The sequence below is a fragment of the Sminthopsis crassicaudata genome, chromosome 2, assembly GCF_048593235.1.
Source record: "Sminthopsis crassicaudata isolate SCR6 chromosome 2, ASM4859323v1, whole genome shotgun sequence".
In the NCBI taxonomy this organism is placed as follows: Eukaryota; Metazoa; Chordata; class Mammalia; order Dasyuromorphia; family Dasyuridae; genus Sminthopsis; species Sminthopsis crassicaudata.
Genome location: NC_133618.1, coordinates 245,411,859 through 245,439,287, shown reverse-complemented (window position 1 = coordinate 245,439,287; position 27,429 = coordinate 245,411,859). Strand labels below are relative to the sequence as shown.

General features: G+C 37.9%; 2 protein-coding genes across 3 annotated transcripts; one reads left to right on the top strand and one right to left on the bottom strand.

Moving 5' to 3' along the window:
• Positions 1-270: 270 nt before the first annotated feature.
• CTSZ (cathepsin Z) lies at positions 271-6,177 on the top strand. The gene is made up of 6 exons (XM_074288707.1): positions 271-567; positions 1,007-1,170; positions 4,362-4,541; positions 5,045-5,195; positions 5,440-5,605; positions 5,821-6,177. Exons 1-6 carry the CDS (start codon positions 416-418, stop codon positions 5,929-5,931), a joined length of 924 nt encoding a protein of 307 aa, XP_074144808.1. The 5' UTR covers positions 271-415; the 3' UTR covers positions 5,932-6,177.
• A 41-nt stretch (positions 6,178-6,218) lies between these two features.
• Positions 6,219-26,810, bottom strand: NELFCD (negative elongation factor complex member C/D). 2 transcript variants are annotated; one of them, XM_074288700.1, is made up of 15 exons: positions 26,288-26,810; positions 22,442-22,557; positions 21,622-21,731; positions 18,128-18,237; positions 17,668-17,775; positions 16,356-16,508; positions 10,038-10,168; positions 8,645-8,810; positions 8,277-8,411; positions 7,790-7,929; positions 7,511-7,625; positions 7,172-7,267; positions 6,946-7,086; positions 6,629-6,758; positions 6,219-6,538 (listed from the first exon to the last, which is right to left on the bottom strand). In XM_074288700.1, the coding sequence occupies exons 1-15, from the start codon at positions 26,345-26,347 to the stop codon at positions 6,504-6,506; spliced, it is 1,746 nt and encodes a 581-aa protein (XP_074144801.1). In that variant the 5' UTR covers positions 26,348-26,810; the 3' UTR covers positions 6,219-6,503. The 2 variants fall into 2 exon arrangements, with proteins under 2 accessions (XP_074144801.1, XP_074144800.1); XM_074288699.1 differs by having other exon boundaries at positions 6,461-6,758; positions 26,288-26,808.
• Between the last annotated feature and the right edge of the window lie 619 nt (positions 26,811-27,429).

Here is a 27,429-nt window from a genome sequence, read left to right as displayed (position 1 = left end):
GTCTACTTCCCGGAGCTCACTTGGAGTGTTGGGACAGCACCGACTGAGTCGAGGGAAAGGGGAGGAAATGCAGCCTGCACGGTCTTGTTGGGGGTGAAGCAGGTCCCAGGACCCTTGGCCCAGTCTGTGGCTGGTGTGAGGGGGACTGGCGGGGCCTCCCTGGGGCCCTCCTCAGCTTAAGTCCTGTGGGCGGAGCAAGGACTGGCGATCCAGGGCACCAGCAGGTCTGGGGCGAGGGAGGAGGGGTAAAAGAAGAGGCCCGCCCCAGGGGTGGGTCCGAGCAGACGCTGCTATAAGGAGGCCTGAGGGCGCAGCCGAACTCCATCACTCTGAGCCGGGAAAGGAAAAGAAGAGAGGAGTGGGGGACTGCGAGGGGGGATCAGAGGAAGCGAGGGAGGACCGGAGGAAGCGCGGGATGGCTTCGACCCGCGTGCTGCTGCTGCCGCAGTTGCCGCTGCTTCTGCTGGTACTTTGGAACACCTGGAGTCTGGGCTCCGCGGGCATGTACTATCGGGAGGGCCAGAGTTGCTACCGGCCGTTGCTGGGGGACCGGCCCGAGGGGCGCAGGTGGGTAAAGGAGCTTTGCTCCCATCCTACCCCCACTCCGGAGCGCGACTCTCGGGGCGCACGCTCTCTTTGCTCCAGCCTGTATAAGACGGGGGGTGGAGGGCAGGGTCAGGGCCCCAACTTAGAACAGCGGTTCCGAGTTTCCCGGGAGTTTTTGTGTGACCCCCCCCCTGCAAAGGAGGGAACGGCTGGGGCCCGGCGAGAGTGGTGAAGTGAACCCTGCCTTCCCACATCAGGCTCTCCTGTGGGTAGAGTCTGGGACTTAGGACAAAGCTGCCTCTGAGTGGGGGTGGGGAAAGGGTCGTGTGTATGTGCGCGCGAGTGCTTGCATGTGTGAGTTTGTGTACTGGACCGAAAGAAATGAGTGTGAGTTAAGGAAACCAGAGAGCCTCCCTCCTGGCTCGGGTTTCCGAGGTGACTCCCGCTCCCTTCACATTAGGACCTACCCCAGGCCCCACGAATACTTGTCTCCTTCTGAGCTGCCCAAAGCCTGGGACTGGCGCAACGTGAATGGGGTCAACTATGCCAGCATCACCCGGAACCAGCACATCCCCCAGTACTGCGGCTCCTGCTGGGCCCACGGCAGCACCAGCGCCCTGGCAGGTGGGTTAGCGGGAAGAGCAGGGCACAGCACGGGTTTGGTTTGGGCCAAATTGGGAGGAAAGACACCCCTTCTATCCGTGTCGATGTGGTGGGGAGTTTGGGGTTGATCCTAGAACTTTTCCAAGTCGGAAACAAAAGCTGCTAATGCAGTAGAATATTAAAAAAAAAAAAATCCTCTTGATGACTGGGCCATGTGTGTCTGAGATTCTGCTAATTTCTCAGATCTCTTAGGTGACTCAGACCCACCCGACCTCCTGTGTTCCTTGCTGTTTTCCCTTTCTGATTCTGATAGGAAAAAAAAACAAACAAACTAATTTTACAGTAACAGTAAGAATGCTGAACAACCACCACCTAAAAAAAAACAAAAAAACTCCTTGTGGCTTTTTTTAGAAGTTTAGGAAGTCATTGTTCTTGAGGTAAATTATTCACCATTACTTAATGCTTGAAACTCCTTTCCATTCGATTAATGCCAATTTCTGGGCTTAAGAGTTTTTGACTCTTACTAAGACCTGTGGGCATTTGGGGATGGGGGAAGAGGCTGGGGCCAGAAGGGGTGTCATTGGCATGATAGGCTAGAGAATACTTTGGTTGGGCCAGCTACTTGGTACAGTGGATAGAGCACCCACCCTGAAGTCAGGAGGACCTGAGTGCAAATATGGTCTCAGACATTTAACACTTCCTGGCTGTGTGATCCTGGGCAAGTCACTTACTTAATCCCAATTGCTTCAGCAAAAAACAAACAAAAAAAACCCCACAAACTTTGGTCACCTAAGCTTTGTATACAAAGGACTGATAAGTTGCCAGTCAGCTCCATTGCTAGAGGTGTTTTGAGTAGTTATATGCATATAAAATAGATAATTTCCTCAACATGTTTCCCTCCCTGCTTTTATCCCTCAGCACTTTCTGGGTATTGCATAACTTAATATAGCAGTAGAATATCTAAGTGTAAGTAGATAGGAAATGAAAAGGTTGAAAGGGCACTTTAGGGCTGGGACTTTGTACGTTGGGCATTGCTCAAATCTCTTCTCCTGATGAAATTTATATTTTGGTTTCACTTGGGAAGAATTAAAGTTCATAATAGCATGATTTCTTTCTCCTTTCTGTTTCTCTAGTTATACAGAACAATAGAATAGAATTCTTTGGGTGTGTTTGCCTCTAGAGAAAGTGGGGAGAGGAAGATTCCAGAGTTTTTGATTTGGAGGGGAAAAAAGGCAGCAAGAGTCTCATTTGTCAGGCTGATGCCCCTAGGACACAGAGTTAACATAATCAACAGGACTGCCCAGTAGACAGTAACAATGTAATATGTTAGAAAGCTGACTTCTAAGCTAGGAACACCAGGGGTTAAGTCCTGTCTCTGACATATGCTATGTATACTCTAAGCAATTGTTAACACTTTTATATTGTTACAATAAGGTGCCGGTCTGCATTGAAAAATCACAGGTTCAGTCATTATTCCTAGTAATTTCCAAATAAATTTCTTAATTTTGCTATCCAGGCAATCACTTCTTCCCACAAAGATTTAAAAATATGAGGGAAATAGTTTATTTAAAAAAAAAATGCAAATGTCACTCCTGACTTAACCATTAATGGTGGAAAAGTGACTCTCAAACTCTTAAATGAATTAGGATTAATTCTGATAAGTGAATATAAGCATATATTGATTTACATTACATCTTCATAGTTTTCTTTCTGGATGCAGATCCCAAAGTTTATTGGGATTGCCTTGGTTCATTGAACTGCTGAGAAGAACCAAATCTTTCATAATTGAACATAGCACCATTTTGTTGTTGCTCTGTACAATGTATTCCTGGTTCTGCTTGTTTTGCTAGGCAGTTAGTGTAAATCTTTGCAGGCCTTTCTAAAATCAGCTTGTTCAGTTATTACCTCATTTGATCCTCAAAGTAACCCTGGAAAGTGGGGGTTGATTATCCCCATTTTATAGATAAGGAAGCTGAAGCAACAAGGGGACTGATGACTTGTCCAGAGTCACACAGCTAATACATGTCTGAGGCGGAATTGGAACTGGGATCTTCCCAATTCTAGGCCCCTCATTCTGCCCACTGTATCACCTTTATCATTATTGCTTATATAGACTTAAAATAAAAGTTAAATTTATAATGTATATATAATATCTCCCCTATCCCATTTGTTAAGCATTTATTAGCATATGCATGTTGTCTTTTAAACATTGCTTGAGCTCTAGATATACTATGGGAGACTGAAATCATCACCAGGCTTCTGCCTGATGACTAAGCTAATTAACAACAATAATAAATCACTGGCACTCTATATGGTGCTTTAATGTTTGCAAAGTGAACTATATCCTCTGAGATACCTTCATTATCTTATTTGAGCCTTAAAACCTGCCTGACTTCACCTCATAGATTGTTGAACATCAAATGAGATAGTTAGCTACTATGACCTAAGTAAATTTTTTTGGTTTAAAAAATATAAATTTTGGTTAAAAAAAACTTAGAATTACGAACATTTAGTATAATTTGGAAATAACAAGTTAGGAGCAGCTTGATTCCCTGACAATGTGGTTGGATTTTAAAAAATGTATGTGATACTTTCTTTCCCATTTAAAGATAAGCCTTCATATTGGTCAAAAAAAAACAAAAACAAAAAAAAAAAAAACAAACCCCAAAACACAAGGGAACTTAAAAAAAAAAAAACAAAAAACAAAAAATGAGTGTCCTGTGTAATTACCCGTTAGTACTCTGGATACCTTAGAATCTGCAGGAGTCAGGATAAGCAAAGTCTTTATTCTTGGTCTTTTGGGGTCACTGTCAGAGGAATAGATATAGGAATCTCCACACCTCCTTTCTCTCTCCTCACCACCAAAGAATGATCCTGCTTGTCCTACTCTACCCTCCCATCCCTCTCACACTTCTGTCTACACCCACAGATTGAGCCAGCACAGAATAGTTGGGCAGGGTCATTCTCCAAGCATATGTTAATAAAGTATTGTCCAATTGGTAATCAGCTTTAAATGCTGGGTTATCTAAGTGCATCTGCTCATTTTCAGCCCATTACAATCCTGAAATCCAAGTGACCCAAGTTGAGTTCTACCCATCAGCCAATTTCATTACTACTAACTATGATTGGAAAATAACCTTTTTTTTTTCCCCCCTCGTATAGTATTGAGAGCTTAATTTCTAAAAGGTAAAATGCTGGAACTTTTGTTACAGATCGAATCAACATTAAGAGGAAGGGAGCCTGGCCATCTACACTCCTGTCTGTGCAACATGTGATTGATTGTGGCAATGCTGGGTCCTGTGAAGGGGGGAATGATTTCTCTGTATGGGAATATGCTAACAGGCATGGAATTCCTGATGAGACCTGCAACAACTACCAGGCCAAAGACCAAGGTAGGCAAACAGCTTTGAAAGCCATCACAAATGTATAATTAGCCTAATCAGGCTGCCTTGTAAGAATCCACTTCAAAAAGCTAACGACTATTTATTGGCATTTTAATGCTGTTTAAGGGACACAGGAAGCACTCTTCACTTTGTCTTATCTCATTCTTTTTTGCTTCCATATTTTTATTCCCTGTCTGTGCCCTACTTAGGGGAAGAGACTATTCAGTTAAGGAAAGTAGGTTTTTAGATTATTTTCCTAACATATGGAAAGTGGCTACTTTTCATTTATTACCAAGAACAAGAAAAAGTTTTTTAGTTTTAAGATTGTCATAGCATTCTAAGGAGGTTGCCATTAGTGATCCCATCAAAAAAGCAGATGTTCTGACTAGTTTATCACCCTTTAAATGAATATTTATTTTCTTCTGAGTGGGAAAGCCCTTAAATTTTTGCTCTATCCAAAACTTCTTAAAAAGTTGATTCTCATCTCAAGGTTTATCTAACTTTGCCTGCAGAATGTGACAAATTTAACCAATGTGGTACATGCAATGAATTCCAACATTGCTATTTCATCAAGAACTATACCCTCTGGAAAGTTGGGGACTATGGCTCCCTTTCTGGAAGAGAAAAGATGATGGCAGAGATATATGCAAATGGTCCTATCAGGTAAAAATCAAAAAACAAAAACAGTAACACATTTTTCTTTCCTCTTTTTGTTTCTGGGGCTGGTAATAGGAATTGGAAAAGCCCATCAGAGTTTGGGGACATGAGCCTTCTTGGTTCAACTTTAAAAACATTATGGTTTAGCAGGGGAGACCTTTGAACTGAATGGCTCAGATGTTGCAATGTTTCTTTTCATTTTGCTGATACTTTGAAGTATTAGTATTTCATTTTATTTCTTCCTTTGTAGTTGTGGTATAATGGCAACAGAAGGCATGGATAACTACACTGGAGGGATCTATTATGAATACAATCCTCAGCCCATGATAAACCATGTCATCTCTGTGGCTGGCTGGGGTGTCAGTGAAGATGGAACAGAATACTGGATTGTCCGGAATTCATGGGGTGAACCCTGGGTAAATTTATTTTCCTTGCCAAGAATTAAGCAAATCTAAGACACCAGGAAGGCTATTTTAAATGGCTCAGCATCACTTCTAGCCTATATTATATATATATATATATATATATATATATTTACCACTGTATATCCCCTTCCTTTAATTCTAAATTTTAAAGAAAACATTACATTGAAAGAGTGGGTAACTTAATACCATTTTTTTCCCCCTCACAGGGTGAAAAAGGCTGGCTGAGGATTGTAACCAGCACATTTAAAGATGGAAAAGGCAGTAACTACAATCTTGCTATTGAAGAGTCCTGTTCATTTGGGGATCCAATAGTTTAATTTTAATTTTAGTTACTTCTAATAGGTTTACCTCACATTGCAACACTATGGATCACACATCTTTTTTAAGTATTAAGTATATAAATCACATCTCAGAAAGTTGATCTACAATGGAATGGTTTACCCCAAAATCTATACAGGACTATTTGATTTAATAATGAAATACTTTAGGAAAGTAGAAAGCTAATTTACCAAATGGCATCAAATGGTAAGGAGGTCAATAAAGCATATTGATTATGAAAGAAATGTCTTATGATGGGACTACTAGAACAGTTCAAGTGAGACAATTATCAGTCATTAAGTATTTATTGATGAATGAGGTGCTGCCACACCTTGTGTGGATTGGGATATTTGTCCCAATGAATATCCCAATGTCCACCCAAATTTTAATTGAAAACTTTTTAGATGAATTTTCCACACAGTTAAAATGACCCATAGGGTCAGTAAAAAGTGTTTTCACACCACTAGTGTCCATGGTCATGGTCCTTCTGAGACCATTCTCACAATTTCTTGAAGAGATGATTTCTATCAGGAAATGTCTTGATCTTAGCAGCAGACTAAATCAGTCTGATTCAGTTGACCATAATGAAATTAGACTTGCAGTGGGCTTCAATAAAGAAAAAAAAGAATGAGTTAAAAATGTGACCAGATGTTTAAAAAAGAAAAATACAAATCAGAACAATTCTTTTACCCTTACCTATGAACTCTGTCACAGGATCATGCTCTCCTTCTGTTTTAATGGTACCAGCAATGCTGTCATTCTCTAGAATGGGAAGAAAGAGCTGTACAAAGTCGGAAGTATAAGGAGGAGCAATCACATCCAAGACCTGTAGAGAGAGAGCATGAGCATGAGAGCCTGAACATGACTCCTGTGCCCTGGGTCATCCCTCTCTCCTCCTTTTCAGGCTTTTCTCTGAAGAATAATCCCCAACACCACATTAAGAATTCAGCTACAAAGTGAACTAATTTAAAATAAGTAGGGTCTTAGTGTTACCAAAAGGAAGCATTTCTGACCTCAGTAACAAAATAGCGAATGAGGGAGATATCAGTGTCCAACTTTTCCAAACACTTTCGGATGTAACTGACAACAGGCAGTACATAACCCCTACTCAGCAGATGAACCATCCTGTCTAGCAGTGTTTTCTTCAGTTCAAGCTGGGGAGGAAAAGTGGGGGGAGAAGTTAAACAAGACTACATTCAAAATTCTTAAACCTTTTCAATTTTTTGAAAGGCCACTTACTTGTTCCATTACATCCAATTGGGAATGCTCTGTTTCAAATAGTTTGACCAACAATTGCAAGACTTGGGGATGGAGGAGCTGGTGGCAGGTACTGATCTATGGCCAAAAGAACTCATTTCACAACTATGCTTTTTTTTTTTTTTTTTTTTTTTAAACACATCTACTCCAAGTGTGAGAAAGTAACTGTCACTGTTTTCTTGGTCTGATTCAACAAGTTCCCCCAAACACTGGGATAAAAACAGCTGAATTTTTTCACACTGAGAAGACAGTTTTATGTTGATGTGCAATGAAACCATAGGATGTATATACAAGGACAACCCAACATACAATGCATTATACCTCGTCTAGTAAGGCCAAATGTACTGGTGTATGATCAGTCTGAAGCTGAAAGTAGCGTGGTTCTGACACTGTCCAATCCACCCACTTTAGTACACCCATTGCCACCACTGGAAACCTGCAAAATAAACCACATTCAAACCCCCATCCAAACAATAAGGCTTATAATAATAGTTTAAAAGGCTAGTTTTATTTTGAATGTAAGATAGCAATAAGAAGTGATGTAATTTTATAACTGATCTTCGAAAGTGGCAGAAATTTTTAGAAGTAGAACTTATTTACCTGATGCACTGATAAAGTGTACTCAACTCAGCTACTAACTCAGAGGCACCTTTGTTCTCATTGCAACATAAATTGTGAACAGTTTCAACAGCTTTGGATGTTGACTTCAACTCATCCTTATTGATGCTCACTCTCTTGTTCTGAAAAATGTAATAAAGCTTGAATGACTTTTTTTTTTAATGGTACAATAGTTTTCAGAAATAAACTGCTTAGTCTCATCTAAAATAGGATTTGAGCTGAGGCTTGAGAGAAGCCAAGAGGCAGAGAACTAAGAACATTTCAAACATGGGGAACACCCCAATAAAAATGCAGGAAGATGGCATGTCAAGTGGGAAGGACAGCATGCGGATCATTTAGGGTAGTAAAGTATAAGAAGTAAAGAAAGCCCAGATGGTACCTGAGAGATACTTCATTAAGCCTGGGCTCACCATTAAGAACTGTCACCAATCAGAACAAATGTGTTACAGTCTCAAAATCCCAAGATTACCTTTTTCCAGGTCTCTACCACACTAGCTGCATAGGCCAATATGTGAATGTACTTGTGTTTATGGTCTTGATTGATTTTGGCACCTGGTTTAAATAATGACTGCATAAACAGGTCCAAGAAAGCTGGCACTCTTATCTAAAAGGGCAAACAATGACATTAATATCCAAGGCTTAGCACTTTGTTCTGCTTCTATATTTGATAGTAATTACAAATCACATTCATGTTCACTTTTACAACAATGCGTTATTAGTGAACGCTTTGCCATAAAGCAAAAGTAATTATTTTTATTTAATTCACTCACCATATAAGCAAATGGGAAAAGTTTATGGGGTCATTTTTCATAATGCAAAAATGAAATAGAAATTTACCAGTTCAACAGGAGGTGGGTCCATGCTAGTAAACATCTTAAACAGGACTGTGATGTCAGCTGGATTCAGAGCTCCTTTTGACAACATGGCACCAAGGGCCTGACAAGCCCTGGGGTATGAAGCAGCTGTGCCCAATGCAAGTGTGATCTGACTGGCATCATGGCCTCTTGAGTTAGAAAAAAGAAAGAAAATTCCCCAAGTCAAGAATGATCACTTTTCTACTTCACGTAACTATAAGTAAACAGCACTAATGTTTGCATTTTTGATGCTGGATAGTTACTTTGCTAACAATATCTGATTCAGAGGCAGAAGAGTGTAGAAGATAGAGGGGTAGTCATGGCAGCTAACTGCACGGGGCCTTTCCTGCACTATACTAAGGCAATCCTTTCATCGCTCCCTAGTTTATTCCCTCTCTCACACTCCTCAAAAGCTACTTCAAACTTCTCTCCTAAAGTCGCCTATACCTCTCTTTCTCAGATTCTCTCAACTAAACACACCATTATTTTAGGAGAATATTAAAGCCATTAGCCATGAGCTTGCCTTTCCTTTTCTTGACACACTTCCCACTCACTTCTTTTTTACTCTGGCATCTGATGAGATGATCCTTCTCAAGACCAATCTTCCTGCATCTTTAGCAGACTGCCTTTTCAGTCATCCTTCTCTCTCCCAATTTCTAATTTCTCCCTATCTACTAGTTCTTTCTACTGCCTTCAAACACAGTAAAAATCTTCTACATTCTTAAAAACCTTCATTCAACCTAACCATTCCCTCATTACCATCCTATATAATTTTTGCCCTTTCCAATCTAAATTCCCAGAAAAAGCCAACAATTTCTTTCATTTTCTCTTAATTGCTCCTTAACAGCCCTTTATAATATAGCTTCCAAACTCAAATGAAAATGGTCTCTGCAAAGCTACCATATCTGATAGTTTCTGTTCAGTCTACCCCCTGATCTCATTGCAGCATTTGACATTATTCTTTTGGTTTTCATATCTATCTAGCCACTTCTCAGGCTCTTCTGTTTATTAATCATCCATACCCTGATCCCCAACAGTGGATGAGTAAACCCAAAGGCTCATCTTCTCCCTCTATACTCTCTCAATAACCTAATTATCTCCTATGAGTTTATTATCTTTATGCAGGTGACTCTCCCCTAAAATATCTTAAAACCCACGTGTCCAAAACTGAACTCATTTCCCTCCCCCATCTTCCAAACTTCCTCATTTTTTGTTGTAGACACAACTGTTCCACCAGTTCTGGATATGTAACCTTAGCAAGATTCTTAAGGAGTTAAGATTTTGTTCCCTAGTTCAAAATAATGAAAAGATCTTACAAGGGAGAATTTTGGTAATGGGACAGGATCAGTAAACATGAAAGAAACATTTGATCTTACTTCTCATGAGCAAATCGTTGAACTTCTTGAGCAATTCTACGCACAGCAGACCCTCCTTGTTCTTCTTGGGCCAATATAGACATCATTGACTGGGCAAAGAGATAGGTATGCTCTCCATGGCATAACATTTTCTGAAATATTCCACGTGGAAAAGATAAAACACTGAGTTCCCATTCTAAAAGGATGACTTAATAATAGTTGCAATGAGAAATTAAACTAGGTTAAAATGTCCATACTCTTTAATTTATATATTCCACTGTTAGACAGAAAGGCCACATATATACCAAAATATTCATAGCAACACTTTATGTGATAGCAAAGCATTAGAAACAAAATTGGTGTCCATTGACTGGAAAACAGCTAAACAAATTGTGTTACATGAATGTAAAGGAAAATTATAAAACTACAAGAATTCAGGGAAACATAGGAAGACCTATATGAACTGATGCAGAATGAAGTAAGAGTAGTGGGAAAAAATATACTTGATACTATAACAATGTAAATAGGAGGGAGGGGAAGAGGAAAGGAAACTGAATGCTATGTAATTACAATGACAAAGATAAGCACTAAAGATATGTTAAGAAAATGCATCTCTCTCCTCTCAATAGAAAGGACAGAGTCTACCAATACTACTACTACTATGCTCAGTGTATTGGCTGATTTGATTGAACTTAAAACAAAATACCTGCTTACCAAGGAAGATAGGGGAAGAATATACTCAGAAAGAAAAGTGATATAAGAACAACACACAAAAATAAGACATCTTAGTCATAGGTCAATCAGTTAATAAACATCTATTAAGTGTCAGGCATTGTGCTAAGCACTGGGATTACAAAAAATGGAAAAAGACATTCATTTTCCCTGCTCTCAGGGAGCTCAGTCTAGTAGTATGTAAATTTATTTTGCTTAACTATAGTTATTTGTTACAGGGAGAACTTATATTGTGGGTAGTGAAGCTGGAGAACTGGGAAAGAAGATCTGGGGTAGGGTGGAGTAGGGATGTAGTAATAATGCAAAAAAAAAAAAAAGGAACAATGAAACATACACTGAAAGGAGCAGATGAGGACACAGACAAGGAGGCCACATTGGTATTTTTAGGTTAAATTTAATATATATTTAAAAATAACAAATTACTTAATGTTTAAGAGTTCATGTATGTAACCCAGGATCTAGCAGTGTCCACATTAAAAGAACGAAGGGCCTGGAACATGATATTCCGAAAGGCTAAGGAACTTGGTATGCAGCCAAGAATAACATACCCAGCAAGAATGAGCATCGTTTTCCAGGGAAGAAGATGGACATTTAACGAAATAAATGAATTCCATCTATTTTTGATGAAAAAACCAGACCTACATAAAAGGTTTGATCTTCAAATACAGAACTAAAGAGATTTCTAAAAAGGTAAAAAGAAATATTGAGAACTATACTTCTGCCAAAAAAATATGTAAAGAACATATGTACAATTTGTCTTAGAAACTAGAGGTGGAAAGGAAATTATATCATAAAAAAGTGTAAAGTGGTGGTACTACATCTCATGAAGAGGCAAAGGTAACCTATTATATCTGAGAGAAAGAAAGGAGGGAGATGAACATAGTGTGTATCAATAGACATATTTGATTTATGGTGAAACTTCTTCCACTTCATTGAAAAGTGAAAGGGAAGGAGTAAGCTAAGGGGAAGGGAATACAGAAATTTCGAGGAAAAGGGGTAAAATAAGGGGAGGATCGTTAAGGTGGGGGAGGAATCCTAAAAAGGGAGGGCTGTGAAAAGCAAGTGGTGTTCACCAGTTTAATACTGGGTAGGGGGGTAAGAGGGAAGGAAAGGGGAAAAGCATAAGCAGGGGTTAATAGGATGGCAAGCAATATAGAATTAGTCCTTCTAACCATAAATGTGAACAGGGCAAACTGCCTCATAAAGAGGAAGCAGTTTGCAGACTGGATTAAAAGTCAGAATCCTACTATATGTTGTTTACAGGAAACACACCTGAAACAGGGTGAGACATTCAAACTAAAAGTTAAAGGATGGAGCAGAATCTATTATGCTTCAGGCAAAACCAAAAAAGCAGGAGTAGCCATCCTCATCTCAGATCAAGCAAAAACAAAAATTGATCTAATTAAAAGAGATAAGGAAGGGCATTATATCTTGCTAAAGGGCAGCATCAATAATGAAGCAGTATCAATATTAAACATATATGCACCAAGTGGTGCAGCATATAAATTCTTAAAAGAGAAATTAAGAGAGCTGCAAGAGGAAATAGATAGCAAAACTATAATAGTGGGAGATCTCAACCTTGCACTCTCAGAATTAGATAAATCAAACCACAAAATAAATAAGAAAGAAGTCAAAGAGGTAAATAGAATACTAGAAAAGTTTGATATGATAGATCTTTGGCGAAAGCTAAATGGAGACAGAAAGGAATATACTTTCTTCTCAGCAGTTCATGGAACCTATACAAAAATTGATCATATACTAGGGCATAAAAACCTCAAAATCAAATGCAGTAAGGCAGAAATAGTAAATGCATCCTTTTCAGACCACAATGCAATCAAAATTACATTTAACAAAAAGCCAGGGGAAAATAGACCAAAAAATAATTGGAAACTAAATAATCTTATACTAAAGAATGATTGGGTAAAACAGCAAATCATAGACATAATTAATAACTTCACCCAAGAAAATGACAATAATGAGACATCATACCAAAATGTGTGGGATATAGCCAAAACAGTAATAAGGGGAAGTTTTATATCTCTACAGGCCTACTTGCATAAAATAGAGAAAGAGAGGGCCAACGAATTGGGCTTACAACTAAAATTGCTAGAAAAGGAACAAATTAAAAACCCCCAGACAAACACAAAACTTGAAATTCAAAAAATAAAAGGTGAGATTAATAAAATTGAAAGTAAAAAAACTATTGAATTAATTAATAAAACTAAGAGTTGGTTCTATGAAAAAAACAACAAAATAGACAAACCCTTAGTAAACCTGATTAAAAAAAGGAAAGAGAAAAAGCAAATTGTTAGTCTTGAAAATAAAAAGGGTGAACTCACCACTAATGAAGAGGAAATTAGAATAGTTAGGAGCTACTTTGCTCAACTTTATGCCAATAAATTCGATAACTTAAATGAAATGGAAGAATACCTTCAAAAATATAGCTTGCCCAGATTAACAGAGGAAGAAGTAAGTAGTCTAAATAATCCCATCTCAGAAAAAGAAATAGACCAAGCTATTAACCAACTTCTTAAGAAAAAGTCCCCAGGACCAGATGGATTTACATGTGAATTCTACCAAACATTTAAAGAACAACTAACTCCAATGCTATGTAAACTATTTGAAAAAATAGGGGATGAAGGAGTCCTACCAAATTCCTTCTATGACACAGACATGGTACTGATACCTAAACCAGGTAGATCGAAAACTGAGAAAGAAAACTATAGACCAATTTCCTTAATGAATATTGATGCTAAAATCTTAAATAAGATATTAGCAAATAGACTTCAGAAAATCATCCCCAGGATAATACACTATGACCAAGTGGGATTTATACCAGGAATGCAGGACTGGTTTAATATTAGGAAAACTATTAGTATAATTGACCATATTAATAATCAAATTGATAAAAACCATATGATCATCTCAATAGATGCAGAAAAAGCATTTGATAAAATCCAACATCCATTCCTAAAAAACGCTTGAGAGTATAGGAATAAATGGACTATTCCTTAAAATAATAAGGAGCATATATTTAAAACATTCAGTAAACATCATATGTAACAGCGATAAACTAGAACCTTTCCCTATAAGATCTGGAGTGAAACAAGGTTGCCCACTATCACCATTACTTTTCAATATAGTACTAGAAACTCTAGCCTCGGCAATAAGAGCCGAGAAAGAGATTCAAGGAATTAGAGTAGGAAATGAGGAAATCAAATTATCACTTTTTGCAGATGACATGATGGTATACTTAGAGAACCCCAAAGACTCTGCTAAAAAGCTATTAGAAATAATTCAGAATTTTAGCAAAGTTGCAGGATACAAAATAAATCCACATAAATCCTCAGCATTTTTATACATTAACAACACATTCCAACAGCAAGAGATACAAAGAGAAATTTCATTCAAAATAACGGTCGATAGTATAAAATATTTGGGAATATATCTACCAAAGGAGAGTCAGGAATTATATGAGCAAAATTACAAAACACTTGCCAGAAAAATAAAGTCAGATTTAAATAATTGGAAAGACATTCAGTGCTCTTGGATAGGCCGAGCGAATATAATTAAGATGACAATACTCCCTAAACTAATCTATTTATTTAGTGCTATACCAATCAGACTTCCAAGAAACTATTTAAATAACCTAGAAAAAATAACAACAGAATTCATATGGAACAACAAAAGGTCGAGAATTTCAAGGGAAGTAATGAAAAAAAAATTTATTGAAGGTGGTCTAGCTGTACCTGATCTAGAACTATATTATAAAGCAACAGTCACCAAAACCATTTGGCATTGGCTAAGAAATAGACTAGTTGATCAGTGGCATAGGTTAGGTTCACAGGGCAAGATAGTGAATAAAAATAGCAATCTAGTGTTTGACAAACCCAAAGATCCCAAATTTTGGGATAAGAATTCATTATTTGACAAAAACTGCTGGGAAAACTGGAAATTAGTACGGCAGAAACTAGGCATGGACCCACATTTAACACCACATACTAAGATTAGATCAAAATGGGTCCAAGATTTAGGCATAAAGAACGACATCATAAATAAATTGGAGGAACATGGGATGGTTTACCTCTCAGACTTGTGGAGGAGGAAGGAGTTTGTGTCCAAGGGAGAACTAGAGACCATTATTGATCACAAAATAGAACATTTTGATTACAACAAATTAAAAAGTTTCTGCACAAACAAAACTAATGCAAACAAGATTAGAAGGGAAGTAACAAATTGGGAAAACATTTTTACAGTTAAAGGTTCTGATAAAGGCCTCATCTCCAAAATATACAGAGAATTGACTTTAATTTATAAGAAATGAAGCCATTCTCCAATTGATAAATGGTCAAAGGATATGAACAGACAATTTTCAGATGATGAAATTAAAACTATTTCCACTCATATGAAAGAGTGTTCCAAATCACTATTGATCAGAGAAATGCAAATTAAGGCAACTCTGAGATATCATTACACACCTGTCAGATTGGCTAAGATGACAGGAACAAATAAGGATGAATGTTGGAGGGGATGTGGGAAAACTGGGACACTGATGCATTGTTGGTGGAGTTGTGAAAGAATCCAACCATTCTGGAGAGCAATCTGGAATTATGCCCCAAAAGTTATCAAAATGTGCATACCCTTTGACCCAGCCATACTACTACTGGGCTTATATCCCAAGGAACTACTAAAGAAGGGAAAGGGACCTGTATGTGCCAAAATGTTTGTGGCAGCCCTTTTTATAGTGGCTAGAAGCTGGAAGATGAATGGATGTCCATCAATTGGAGAATGGTTGGGTAAATTATGGTATATGAAGGTTCTGGAATATTATTGTTCTGTAAGAAATGACCAACAGGAGAAATACAGAGAGGCTTGGAGAGACTTACATCAACTGATGCTAAGTGAAACGAGCAGAACCAGAAGATCATTATACACTTCAACAATGATACTGTAGGAGGATGTATGCTGATGGAAGTGGATATCTTTAACATAGAGAAGAGCTAATCCAATTCCAATTGATTAATGATGGACAGAATCAGCTACATCCAGAAAAGGAACACTGGGAAATGAGTGTAAACTGTTATTTTTACCTTCTGAATCCAATTCTTCCTGTGCAACAAGAAATTCGGTTCTACATACATATATTGTATCTAGAATATACTGTAATATAATTAACATGTATAAGACTGCCTGCCATCTGGGGGAGGGGGCTGGGGGAGGAAGGGAAAAAAATCTGAATAGAAGTAAGTGCAAGGGATAATGTTGTAAAAAATTACCCATGCATATGTACTGTCAAAAAAAAAGTTATAATTATAAAATAAAATAAAAATTAAATTAAAAAAAAAAAGAGTTCATGTATGATTATCCTCTTTTGTTCTTTCTATATAGAAATGTTCATAATAGAAACATTTTTAAAGACATCACTAATGCAATTAGAAAAGTTGAGAAAGAGAAATAAAAGTATCCAGAATCTCTTCTAGCTATGCTAATAGTAATATCTGTCATAATTTTTTTCATCCTCAGTTATGTAATGGGTTATTTTGAAAGTTTTAAGATACATGGGCCATAATATTTCAATTCTTCCCCATTCCTTGAGTCATAACTTACAGCAAATTCAGGGAGATTTTTTTCAAGGTTTTCTTCTCCTCCATCTAAAATTGTAGCCAGTGAAGTACGGAGCACTCGAGAAAAGACTTCTAATTGCTGGCAAGCTGTGGATACGCTAGTTATCTCTCCTTGGTATCCTGCATCAGAGATAAGCTACAATACCAAAATAAATAAAGGTCAAAATTTCTAAAAAAAAACCTCAGTCATTTCATAGAAAACTGATTCTTGGAAAATTGGCAAAAAAGAAAGAGTACAACAGAGCGAGAAAACCGGAGTTCTAGTTCTAATTCTTGTCAACATGGTCCAGTGAAGTAAGACTACTACTCTAGATTCTGCTTCCACATCTATAAAATGTCCAACTCTGACTTACGAACATCTAAAGTTACTTCTACCTCTAAAATTATCAAATTAATTAAATATTAAATAAATAATATGTTAATATTTAATCATAAAGTTAAAGGGGATGTTAAAAAACATGACACTGTTCCTTGTCGTCAAGGAGCTCAGGTTAGCCTAGGTATCACATAAATACACAAAAATTAAATAGTTGAATAAAACAATCCAAGGTATGCTATAAGGTGAAAGACTTAAAAAGAATTTTAGAACATGGTTCTTAGATATTAGGGGAATCCCAAACAATATGAATAACTTCCTAACATATTAAATGATAAAAATAAATGGATTAAAAAAATAAAATATATCCTTAACAAAATGCCTATGGTATTTTGCCATTTTCAAAGTCTTTTCATTTATTTCATTTTACAATTATAGCAACTCTAGATGTTTTCAGGATTCCATATCCTGAAAACATAGATAAATTGCTTCTTCCCCCCATAACAAAAAAAAAAAACAAAAAACAAAAAACAAAAAAAAACACCTTTTATCAATATTCCCACCCCAGAATTTAGTCTGTGTAAAAAATCAAATATGAATACTGTCTGGAAATTTAATATAAACAAAAAACTTTCTAAGCATTTGGAAACTCAAATTCTCTCATCTTTCTATTCTAATGTTTCCTTAGAACACTAGAGGAAACTGGTAGAGTAGTGGAAAAAGCACTGGGCCTAGAGTTAGAAAGAGATAATTCAAATCTGGCCTCAGATATGTATTAGTGTGACCTGCACTTAATTCTCTTTGCTTCAGTTTCCTTAATTAAAATGGATTTAATAATATCAATTACCTTGAAGCGCTATTACAGGATCAAATGAGATAATACTTGTAAAAAAGCTCGAATTTACTACTAAAGTACTACTGAAATGCTTCTTCTCCCTGCCCCCTTCTCACTCACCCATTTAACTTACCCTTAACTTACCTTAACAGTAAAATTAAGCATTAGACAGTCTGGATGAGCTTCTGCTAATTTGTAAAACAGATCTCTCCAGGTAGTATGTGCAATCATTTGTTCTAGCCATGCCGGGGTCTAAAAACAAACAAATAAATAAATAAATATAAGAAGAAAGAAGAGAGGGAGGAGGGGTAGACATAATGAGGTTTCTTCCAAGGGTCCAATACAAATCATTTATTTCATAGGGATAACTAAGGCCCAGAGACTACTTAAGATAAGAACTGAAACTAGAACCCAGTTTTTGTTTTGTTTTGTTTTTTTAATTATACCACACTCTCAAGGAGACTCAACAAAATCAGAATACAAGAAGTTTTACAGGAAGGATGTGAGAATTATACTTGTGACCAGAATGTATATATGCATGAACTTGAGAAATAAAAGATCAGACAACAATGTGAGTGTCCAGTGGCGAAGAGATCTTCCTTACCTCTCCTTCTTCAGTAAAGATAGAATCTGCTTTTCGAGGGTCAAAGTGTTTGATCAATAAACTCTTCAAATGATTTTCCACAGTTTCCTGAACCTGGACTGGCTCAACACCTAAAAGAATTTAAAAACAAATAAACAACAACAACAACAAAAACAGGCAGAAAATAGCAAGTTCACAAAAAATTTTTCATTTTGACCAATGAGTCATTTAGTCACGTATATAAGATAGGACCTGGGAGTCAAGGAATCTGGGTTTCCATCCTGCCTCACCAACTCACAGTAAGACAGTAAGCAAGGCACAACTTCTCAAAGCTTGGTTCCTCATCTGTAAAAGGGGATAATACTTGCACTAACACACTTCTCTTTATAAGCATTCAAAGCACTTTGTGAACTTTAAAGAACAACAAATATTAGAAGAATAATTTTTTAGATTTTGATTTTCACACAAAATGGGACTCACAAAAGAATGCAAGGTCCTTCTAACCCTTCTGAAAATTGAAAGGACGATTCAAAAGCTGTGTCTGAAGGGATTTCCTTACCATGTCTGGCTTTATTCTTCAATTGTCAGGAGTTACCAAGGTAGAAGGTATATTCCAAGTGGGATTTTAAATCTATAAAAATGAAAATGCTCAGTGCACCAAAGCTGCTGGGGTAAGGATATGCGTGAAGAGGACTGGGTCTTTGCTTCTGAACATAGACATCAGGAGCTGATTATTTATACCATATATTTTTGGTATATGCTAAACCCCCTCTTGAAATATAGTTGTAAAATGGATCTGAAGCATGAGTTCACGCCAGCCTCCAGACACTTTCATCATCACCTTATTTTTTCTATTCTGTGTGTCAAAATTTAAAAGATCCTGGGCTAACAGGAGTCAGAGGTAATGAGGGTACACACTGACAATGCTCAGTCATAAAAGATTATTAAAAGATAGGGACCTCTATTAATTCATTTTTAACAGATAGTTGATGGGAAGGTTCCCAGTTTATGCTCATTTGATCCCTGACAATAATTGCTAGGGCAAAATTATTCTTCTGTGAACTCTCATGATCTTGTCATCTCTTTCTCAGCTATCCCTCCAGAGTACACTTCCTATTCTTTATATTCCACTAAGGATTAGCAATCTCTCCCCCTTTCCCCCCATTCAAACACCCTGGGTTTTTTTTGTCTAGTAGTCTCTTCAACTTCCATGACCACCCCTTAACTGTGCCCAACTGATGATGCAGAATCAGCAGCTATTCCAAACCTGTTCTTTTCATTAGAAATAGGTGAAATTCATCTATATCATTGAATGTCCATCTTCTTCCCTGAAAGATAATGCTTATTTTATTTGGATAGCTTATTCTTGGCCGTAATCCAAGTTCTTTTGCCTTTCGGAATATCAGATTCTAGGCCCTTTGATCCTTTAAGGTGGAAGCTGCTAGGTTTTGGGCAATCCTAACTGTGGCTCCTCAGTATTTAAATTGTTTCTTTCTGGCTGCTTGCAACATCTTTTCCTTGGTGCAATAGCTCTGAAATTTAGCCACAATATTCCTTGGGGACTTAATTTTGGGGGGTGGGGTGTATATTTCAGGAGGCGATCAGTGAATTCTTTCAATGGCTATTTTACTTTCTGATTCTAAAATATCAGGGCAGTTTTCTTCTATGATTTTCTGTAGAATAATGTCTAGCATTTTTTTTTTCCCCATCACAGCTTTCAAGAAGTCCAATAATCCTTAAGATTGTTTCTCCTACACCTATTTTCCAGATCAGTTGTTTTTCCTAGTATTTTTTCATATATTTTTTGTTTTTGTTTGACTGATTGTTGAAGTCTTATTGAGTCATTCACTTCTATTTGTTCAATTCTAATTTTTAATGTATTATTTTCTCCAGTTAAATTTTTTATCTCCTTTTATAACTGGCCAAATGAATTTTTTTGTTCATTGCATTATTTCCCAAATTTTGTTTTTCAGCAAATTGGTGTCTTTTTCATATCTCTTTTGTAGGGTATTATGTGTTTTTTATGTTCCTTTTTTGCAATGATCTTATTTCATTTCCCCATTTTTCTTCTCTCTTTTAAGATCCTTTATGTCATCTTCCAAGAAAGCCCTGCAAAATGACCACCAGCTCATGTCTTCCTTTGGGGCTTCATCTGGAATTGCTTTGCTTTTGGGAGCCTCAGGATTTGAAGTCTGTACTCTCTCTCCATAAAAACTGTCTATGGTGAGTTTGTTTTTTAGCTTTTTATTCACTTTTAAAAGGCTTGAGATCTGTTCAATGCAAAGGAGCCACAGCTGCTTTAATTTGCCCTGGGTCAGTTCTTTTGACTAGTTTCCAGTGCTGAATAATGGCAGTTAGGTCTAGTGTTCATACTGGGCTCAGTAGTTTACAATTTGGCTTTTGTAGTAAATCTGCCAAACCACCTACTTGCAAACAGGACAGAGAAGCCTAAGAGCTCACAGAAGATTCCCATGTGCATAGAAGATGCATCGCTCTAACTCTCCACCCAAGCTCCTTGTGCTGCAGTCTGGGCTTGTCAGACTGTCCCCATGCCCATTTGAAATAGACCTGTTCTAAAGTTCTTCCAAGGTATCTTCTTCTGGTGTTATACTCCAAATTTGTGGATTCTTTGACTCCAAAACCAGTTTAGAGGCTTAACCTGCTGTTGGTTTGAGAGAAGGTCAGAGGAGCTCACAGAAAGTCATGTCTGCTCTCCACCATCTTCCAAATCTGTTCTTCTCTCCTCAAAACTGTACTGTCACTCTCTCCTCGCACTCTTTCCAGGGCTTTCTATTTTACTAGGGAAAAAAGCCCATCTGTTAAGGGCTTCTGCTTACTCCCTAACACACACCTTAAAATTCCTCAACATCCCTCATTTTTTTTGCCACTTGCTCCAATTTTAGGAGAAGATCCTGAATTTATTTTTCCTATGGTCATACTCTCCATGTATCCTCTCAAATCTCTTCTTCACCAGCCCTGCCGCTTCATCCCACAATTATTCTGTCATTTTCAATCTCTTCTTATCCATTGTTCAAAGTGCTTAGGAAATGGCTGATGAATTGATGATTGGTGTGTCTTATATTCGAATCAAGACAGAACTCTCAGTAAGAAATTCTCAGTGCCAGACAATATAACTGGGACCACTGTAAGTGACTCTGCCCCCTCCTCTATTAGGAAATTAAAAGGATTAAGAAATAATTTGGAATCCACTGGATATGTAGGGGACTGTATACTGTGAGTACATGGGTTTAGAGAATAGCTTTAATACAGTTTTACTTCTTTTTTTACAAAACAAAACAAAACAAAAAAACAAAAACTCTACAAAGCTTCCATGACTCTACTATATGGCAAAAATTCAATGATAATCTGGTTCATATCAGGAAACCTCAGTTATTCAGACATACATCAAGCTGAGAGAGAAAGAAATTTAGTTCTTATTTACACAAACTTCGAACTTAGAAGTTAAAAGGGGTTTTCTTCTGTAATTCTAGACCCACCCTCCCATCCCCAGGCACCTGTCTGAATGAGCCACTCTGCCAAGAGGTTCACAGTCTGGGCCACAGCAGTATAGTTTTCTGATAAAAGTTGGATCACATTCTCTGGAGATCCGCCTGCCTGAAAATACCTGCAAGGAGTAAAAAATGGTCAAAAATGCAGAAAACCTAACAGATTAGAAAGAAGTAGCTGTAAGGAGCTGGGCCATCTAAATGACTTTTGGTTGACTCCTGTTCCCTTCTTTGGGCCTCAGTTACTTCATGTATGGCTGGCTGGGGGGGAGCACTGGGTTTGGAGTCAGGGACTCATCTTCCTGAGTTCAAATCAGGCCTCAAACATTTACTAGCTGTGTGACCCTGGGCAAGTCATACGATCCTGTTTACCTCAAGTTTTCTCATGTGTAAAATGAGCGGGAGAAGGAAATAGCAGTATCTTTCCAGTATCTTTTCCAAGAAAACCCCAAATGGGGTTATGGACTGAAAAATGACAACAATACCTCATCTATGTGATGATGGTATTGAGGTACATAACTGCTAAAATCCTATGATTCTATGATTTAGAATGACTATATATATATATATATATATATATATATATATATTTTTTTTTTTTTTCTTTTTTGCTGAGGCAACTGGGATTAAGTGAATTGCCCAAGGCCACACACAGCCAGGAAGTGTTAAGTGTCTGAGGCCGAATTTGAACTCAGGTCCTTCTGACTTCAGGGCTGGTGCTCTATCCACTACACCAACTAGCCAACTAGCTGCCCCAGAATAACTATATTTCTAAGTTATCCTCCTCTCTGCTTCCCAACACAAATTAATTATTTTTTAAAATTCTTACCTTTTGAGTGTGTTGAATATAGAAGGCTCCATTATATAATCCCGAGTGGAAAATTTGTGTAAACATTCTTGTTGGACTTCTGCATCATCTTCTCCTTCTCCATAATCATCATCCTGCTATTAAATTAAGAGATAGTATTTAAACTTTTTTATATTGTAAATATTTCTTTTTCTATTATTGAAAACATTTAACAGACCACACTTGTAGGGACATATCAGATTGCAAAGTGAAAAGAAACTTTAAAAGCCAGATAAAATTTTTTCACTTATTATGCTTGGTGTCTTATGCTTGGTTTAAGAAATGAATATGCCACCCGCAGACGCAATTTAGTTGAAGAGACAAACTGGTCATGTTTGCAAATTTTATCATATACATCATTTTTTTTTTTTTTTTTTTACCTTAGTGATACATGTTCCTGACTGCAAAATTCTGAGAAGTGTGATTTTAAGAAGAAATGTAATAGTTAGGGGAGGCTTCAAGGTTGGGCCTTAAAATGAGTTGAATAATTATTTATATATATATATATATAAAGCATCTCATACATATACAAAGCAGCATGCCTAGTTTCTAAAAATAAAGATATAATAAATAATAACAACCCCCAGTTCAGGATTGAGGTAGAGAAATTTAAGAAAAGAATGATCACTTTGGGATGGGACTCTTTGGGGTGGGAATTAGGAATTTTAAGCAGAAGTAATGAATAATGTGGCATATGAACTGGGCTTTGATGGAAAAGTATTTCAATGGATATGTAAGAGACTCAAAGAATGCCTCACTTTATTCCAGGATTTCAGGGATAGCATTCCTCTCCACTAAAATTACTGTCATTATGTTGGGGGATCTTCCTTCAATAAACATGATGATATGCTCACTAATAATCTTCCTAGTAATTCACCAATCTCCTAAACTCTATGAACTATTATATACCCTTTTTCCTCTTCAGCTACAAACAGGAGTGGTTATACTCTTGATCTCACTATTATCTGTGATGTATTAAAAAGCTTGAGAGGGAGGCCTCCATGAAATAACAAATGAAACAAAGAGAATATTATATATTGTAATTGCAGTATTGTTTTTTTTTAACCATTAATTGTGAATGGTTTATATGTAAATTATGTATATGAATATGTATTACAAGAAGAAATAATTAAAAGAATCCTGAGGTAGGAAGATACAAAATAATTTATACAATAGTAACAATATTATAAAGACAAACAACTTTGAAAGGGAATTGTGATTAATGTAGCCAATCTCAGTTACATAGAACACAGGATAATACATTGCAGTATTGTTTTAACAATAACATTGAACAACCAAGTCATTCTATTATAAATATCCAAATTCCTTAAAGATTCCATGAAGGAAAATACTGTCTGAGTCCAAAAAGGAATACTGCTGTGGTATAGGAAATGATGAGGTAGCTAGTCTACTCTAGACTTATGATAGAATGTTATCCACTTTCAGAGAAACAGATGATAAAAGGAAATAAGCATAGTAGAGTCTTACATATATATGTAGGAGTGTATATATATCTATATATCTATATCTAAAGATATCTATGTTAATGTGTATATACATATATATATATGTATATACACACACATACACACACTTAATTGTAGCCTTCTTTAGGGTACATAGAGGAAAGGGGGGGGAATAAAGCAAAAAGTGTACAGCAAAGAACAAAATAAAACCAATAAGAAAGCAAAGAAAAACAGCAGATTTGAAAACAACATGTAGTAATGTATATATTTTCTTGAATGGAAATTGGTTGTTTTATATCGAATCATCACTTATGGTCTGCTGTGCACATGGCAATTTTTTTCTTTTCTCAGTTTGTATTTAAGTGAAATATTTAAAAAATTACAAAAAATATTTGATAAGAAAGTTTCTGGGTAATTAATAATTATTATTAATTATGCTAGTATATAATAAAAGGGGCCAACTTCACTCTTGAATATCAAAGACACCTAATGTAACCACTTAATGCTTATATGCCCTTGGAAAAGTGGGTGTTTTTAATGGTGACAATCAATTCTGATTCATTAAGAATTAGAAGAATTGATTGTCAGCATCAAAAACATCCACTTTTCAATAGTCATACTCAAAGAATAGAATCCTACTAATTCCATGACAAAATGGAAGTGGCTTTCTAATAGAATATTCTAAAATCTTCTCTGGGAGTTTTTTTTTTAAAAGAAACATTCTCAGGACGTGGAACGGTTGCACACTAACACCCTTGACAAGAACATATTTAGGTTTACCTTAGTACTGTGGGAAAAGGATTTACTGCCAAATGTCTGGGGGAAATAATTTCCCACCATACTTTCTATCACTACATTCATTCTAAATGTAAGTATCTACAAAAGATCAGTGATTTTTTCCAGCACTTCCTCCTCAGCAGCATCTCTATAGTCTTCAGAAATTTATCAATTGCAAGCTAACCTTGTGGTGAGGAATCTCTCTAAATTTACAAATTATTCACCACCAGCTCATCATGCTAGGCCAAGGCAGGGTTTTATACTTTCCTTGCAAAAAGATGTGGTGGAATAGAGCTTGATTGAAAGATAGTAAAAGATAGGATACAACTAATATGCTAATTTGAATCAGACCAAAGATTAATAATGGTTGTCTGGATGAATAAGTGGATGAAAGGCCAGACTCATATCTGACACACACATCCCTTCCTCCCATAACTTTATTGTTTTCAAATCTACTACATATAAGAGACTACAATTGGTCTGAAGAATATAAAACTAAACCAAAAATCATCTTTAATCCCCTCTTCAGCTGCAAGTAGTGTGAAGGATGGACTGTACCAAGGAAGAGACGTGTCTTAAAACTGCAAGAGTGTTTCAACAATGTCAACAAACGTTAGAATGTGGGCTCCCTGTGTGCAAGGCCTCAAAGTCTAGCAAAATGTTTGACAGTAAGGATGCTGAATAAAGATTTGTTGAACTGAACTACAATTTGTATTAAGCACCCTAGTCTGAGCACTGAGGTTTAGAAGTTTTAGAAGAGATAATTTCAGTCCTCATGGCACTTAGAGTTCGGTAGAGGGATAAATCACATGTACAGTAAGCGGCTGTCTGACTTTTCATGGGCCCGAGGACCAATAATGTCTAAGGGGTTTACTTGGCAAAGATACTGGAACGCTTTACCATTTCCTTCTCCAGCGTTTTCAGGTTTTGTGACTTGCCCAGGGTCACACAGCTATGCTTAAGTGACTGAAGCTGGATTCGAATTCAGGTCTTCCAGTACTCTCTCCGGCGGGCCACATCTAGCTGCCTGCTAAGGCAGAAGAAAGGCCACTACTCGGAAAAGGGAAGGCAGCAAAGGGCCGAGGGAGCATTTCAAACCCACGCCACGGAAGCAGAAAACTAGTAGGCAAGGAAGGTATTAGCCGGGGGAAAGAGAAGTTTGCTTTTTTGGTGGAGAAAAGTGTGATGGGGAGAGAGAAAGGCCTGGAAGCCAGACTGCTTAAAGATTTTGAGGACTGGAGAAATGGCACGGGAAGTCCCAGGAAGAAGATTTTGGAAGGGGGAGGGGTAACGCGATTACCAGGCTGCAATCAAGTGTTGGTAAACATTGTGTGGTGTGTGTGTATACACGCGCAAGCGCAGGGGCAGGAAGCTGGTCCCCACACATAGAACTAGTGGCTATAGCCCCCTCCCCTCCCCCCAAGCCTCGGGGGTCTCCCTACCGTTCAGCACTGGCAGGACGCGCTTCCAGCCGCCGCCGCTCCCCAGCGGGCCGCACGCCCCAGAGCGCCAGTCCGCGTACTGGAGGAGAACGGAGACGTGACAATGGCGAGCTATCAATGGCCGCGCTTCGGCCTCCTCTTACCTGGGCGCCGTCGGCGTCTTCTCCCCACTCCGCGGCGCTCCCGAAGTAGTCTTCATCCATGACTGAACGGACAGCAGCTTGGGAGTCCACACCGCCCGCCCCGGCGCCGCAGGGAGTTCGAGCTAGCCCGGTAGACTCGACGACTAGACTTCACTCCTCCCAACCGTTTGCATCTGCGCTGCGCCTGCGCACTGGTTCCTAACTGGATGAGTTTCTTTGCGGAGATACGCCCCCTACTGGACCGCAACCACTCGCTAAAGCTGCGTTGTATCAGAAATGTCTTCGACAGGCTTCCGTCCTTTTTCCTCTCTAGTGCCCTTGCCCCGCTTAATCAGCTCTGGCCTCTTGATCCGTCTTACGTGGTCGGTAAATCGATGGTCTCGCTATCGGTTGTTTTCAGGCCTCTAGCGGTGAGAAGCCTACCGAGGCTCGCGATACGGAGGCCCCAGCCGCCTCGGCGCTCCAACACCTCTCCACTTCCATCATTCGAGCGCGCGCATTCGCGTCTTCGTCTTCATCCCTCCCCCCGCGTGTTTCCAGTTTATTGGGAAAGAGGGCGGGATTTCCTTACATATTAAAATTAACCTTCCTGGGAGGTTTCCTTGCCCAGATAAACTTCACATAAAGGTTACACAATTACACGCCAATGGATCCGAAATCCTCTATCCAGGAAGATCCAATACAAGCCTCCTCCTAGGCAGTCCATCCACGCCCCCGTGTCATTAAAACACAATAAAACATTTTTTAGCCTTCCAGATTGAACTGTGACATGTTATTTTAAAAATCCAACTCAGAAATCTCATCGGGAAAGCCCAAAAATGCTTTGTCCAGAACTGCCCTCCCCCATCCCCTCGAGGTGACGAGGTTGATGTCTCATTTCTTCAGGAGCAACATCGGTTTTCCCATTACTGGAGTTCAACTCCATTTTAAGAGTTTTGTTCATCACTGTGGTCTTCTTGATTCTACATCATAAAAATCACTTGTTAACTTTTTTTTCTTTTTTTTTGCATTTTGCTGCACAATATTCCATACTGATCCACAAAAGGCTTTCCTCCCCTGATACTCAATGGTCACCTAATTTTTTGGTTTTTGCCAGCACAAAAAATGGGGTTATGGACATTTTAGTAAACAGGATGTCCCCA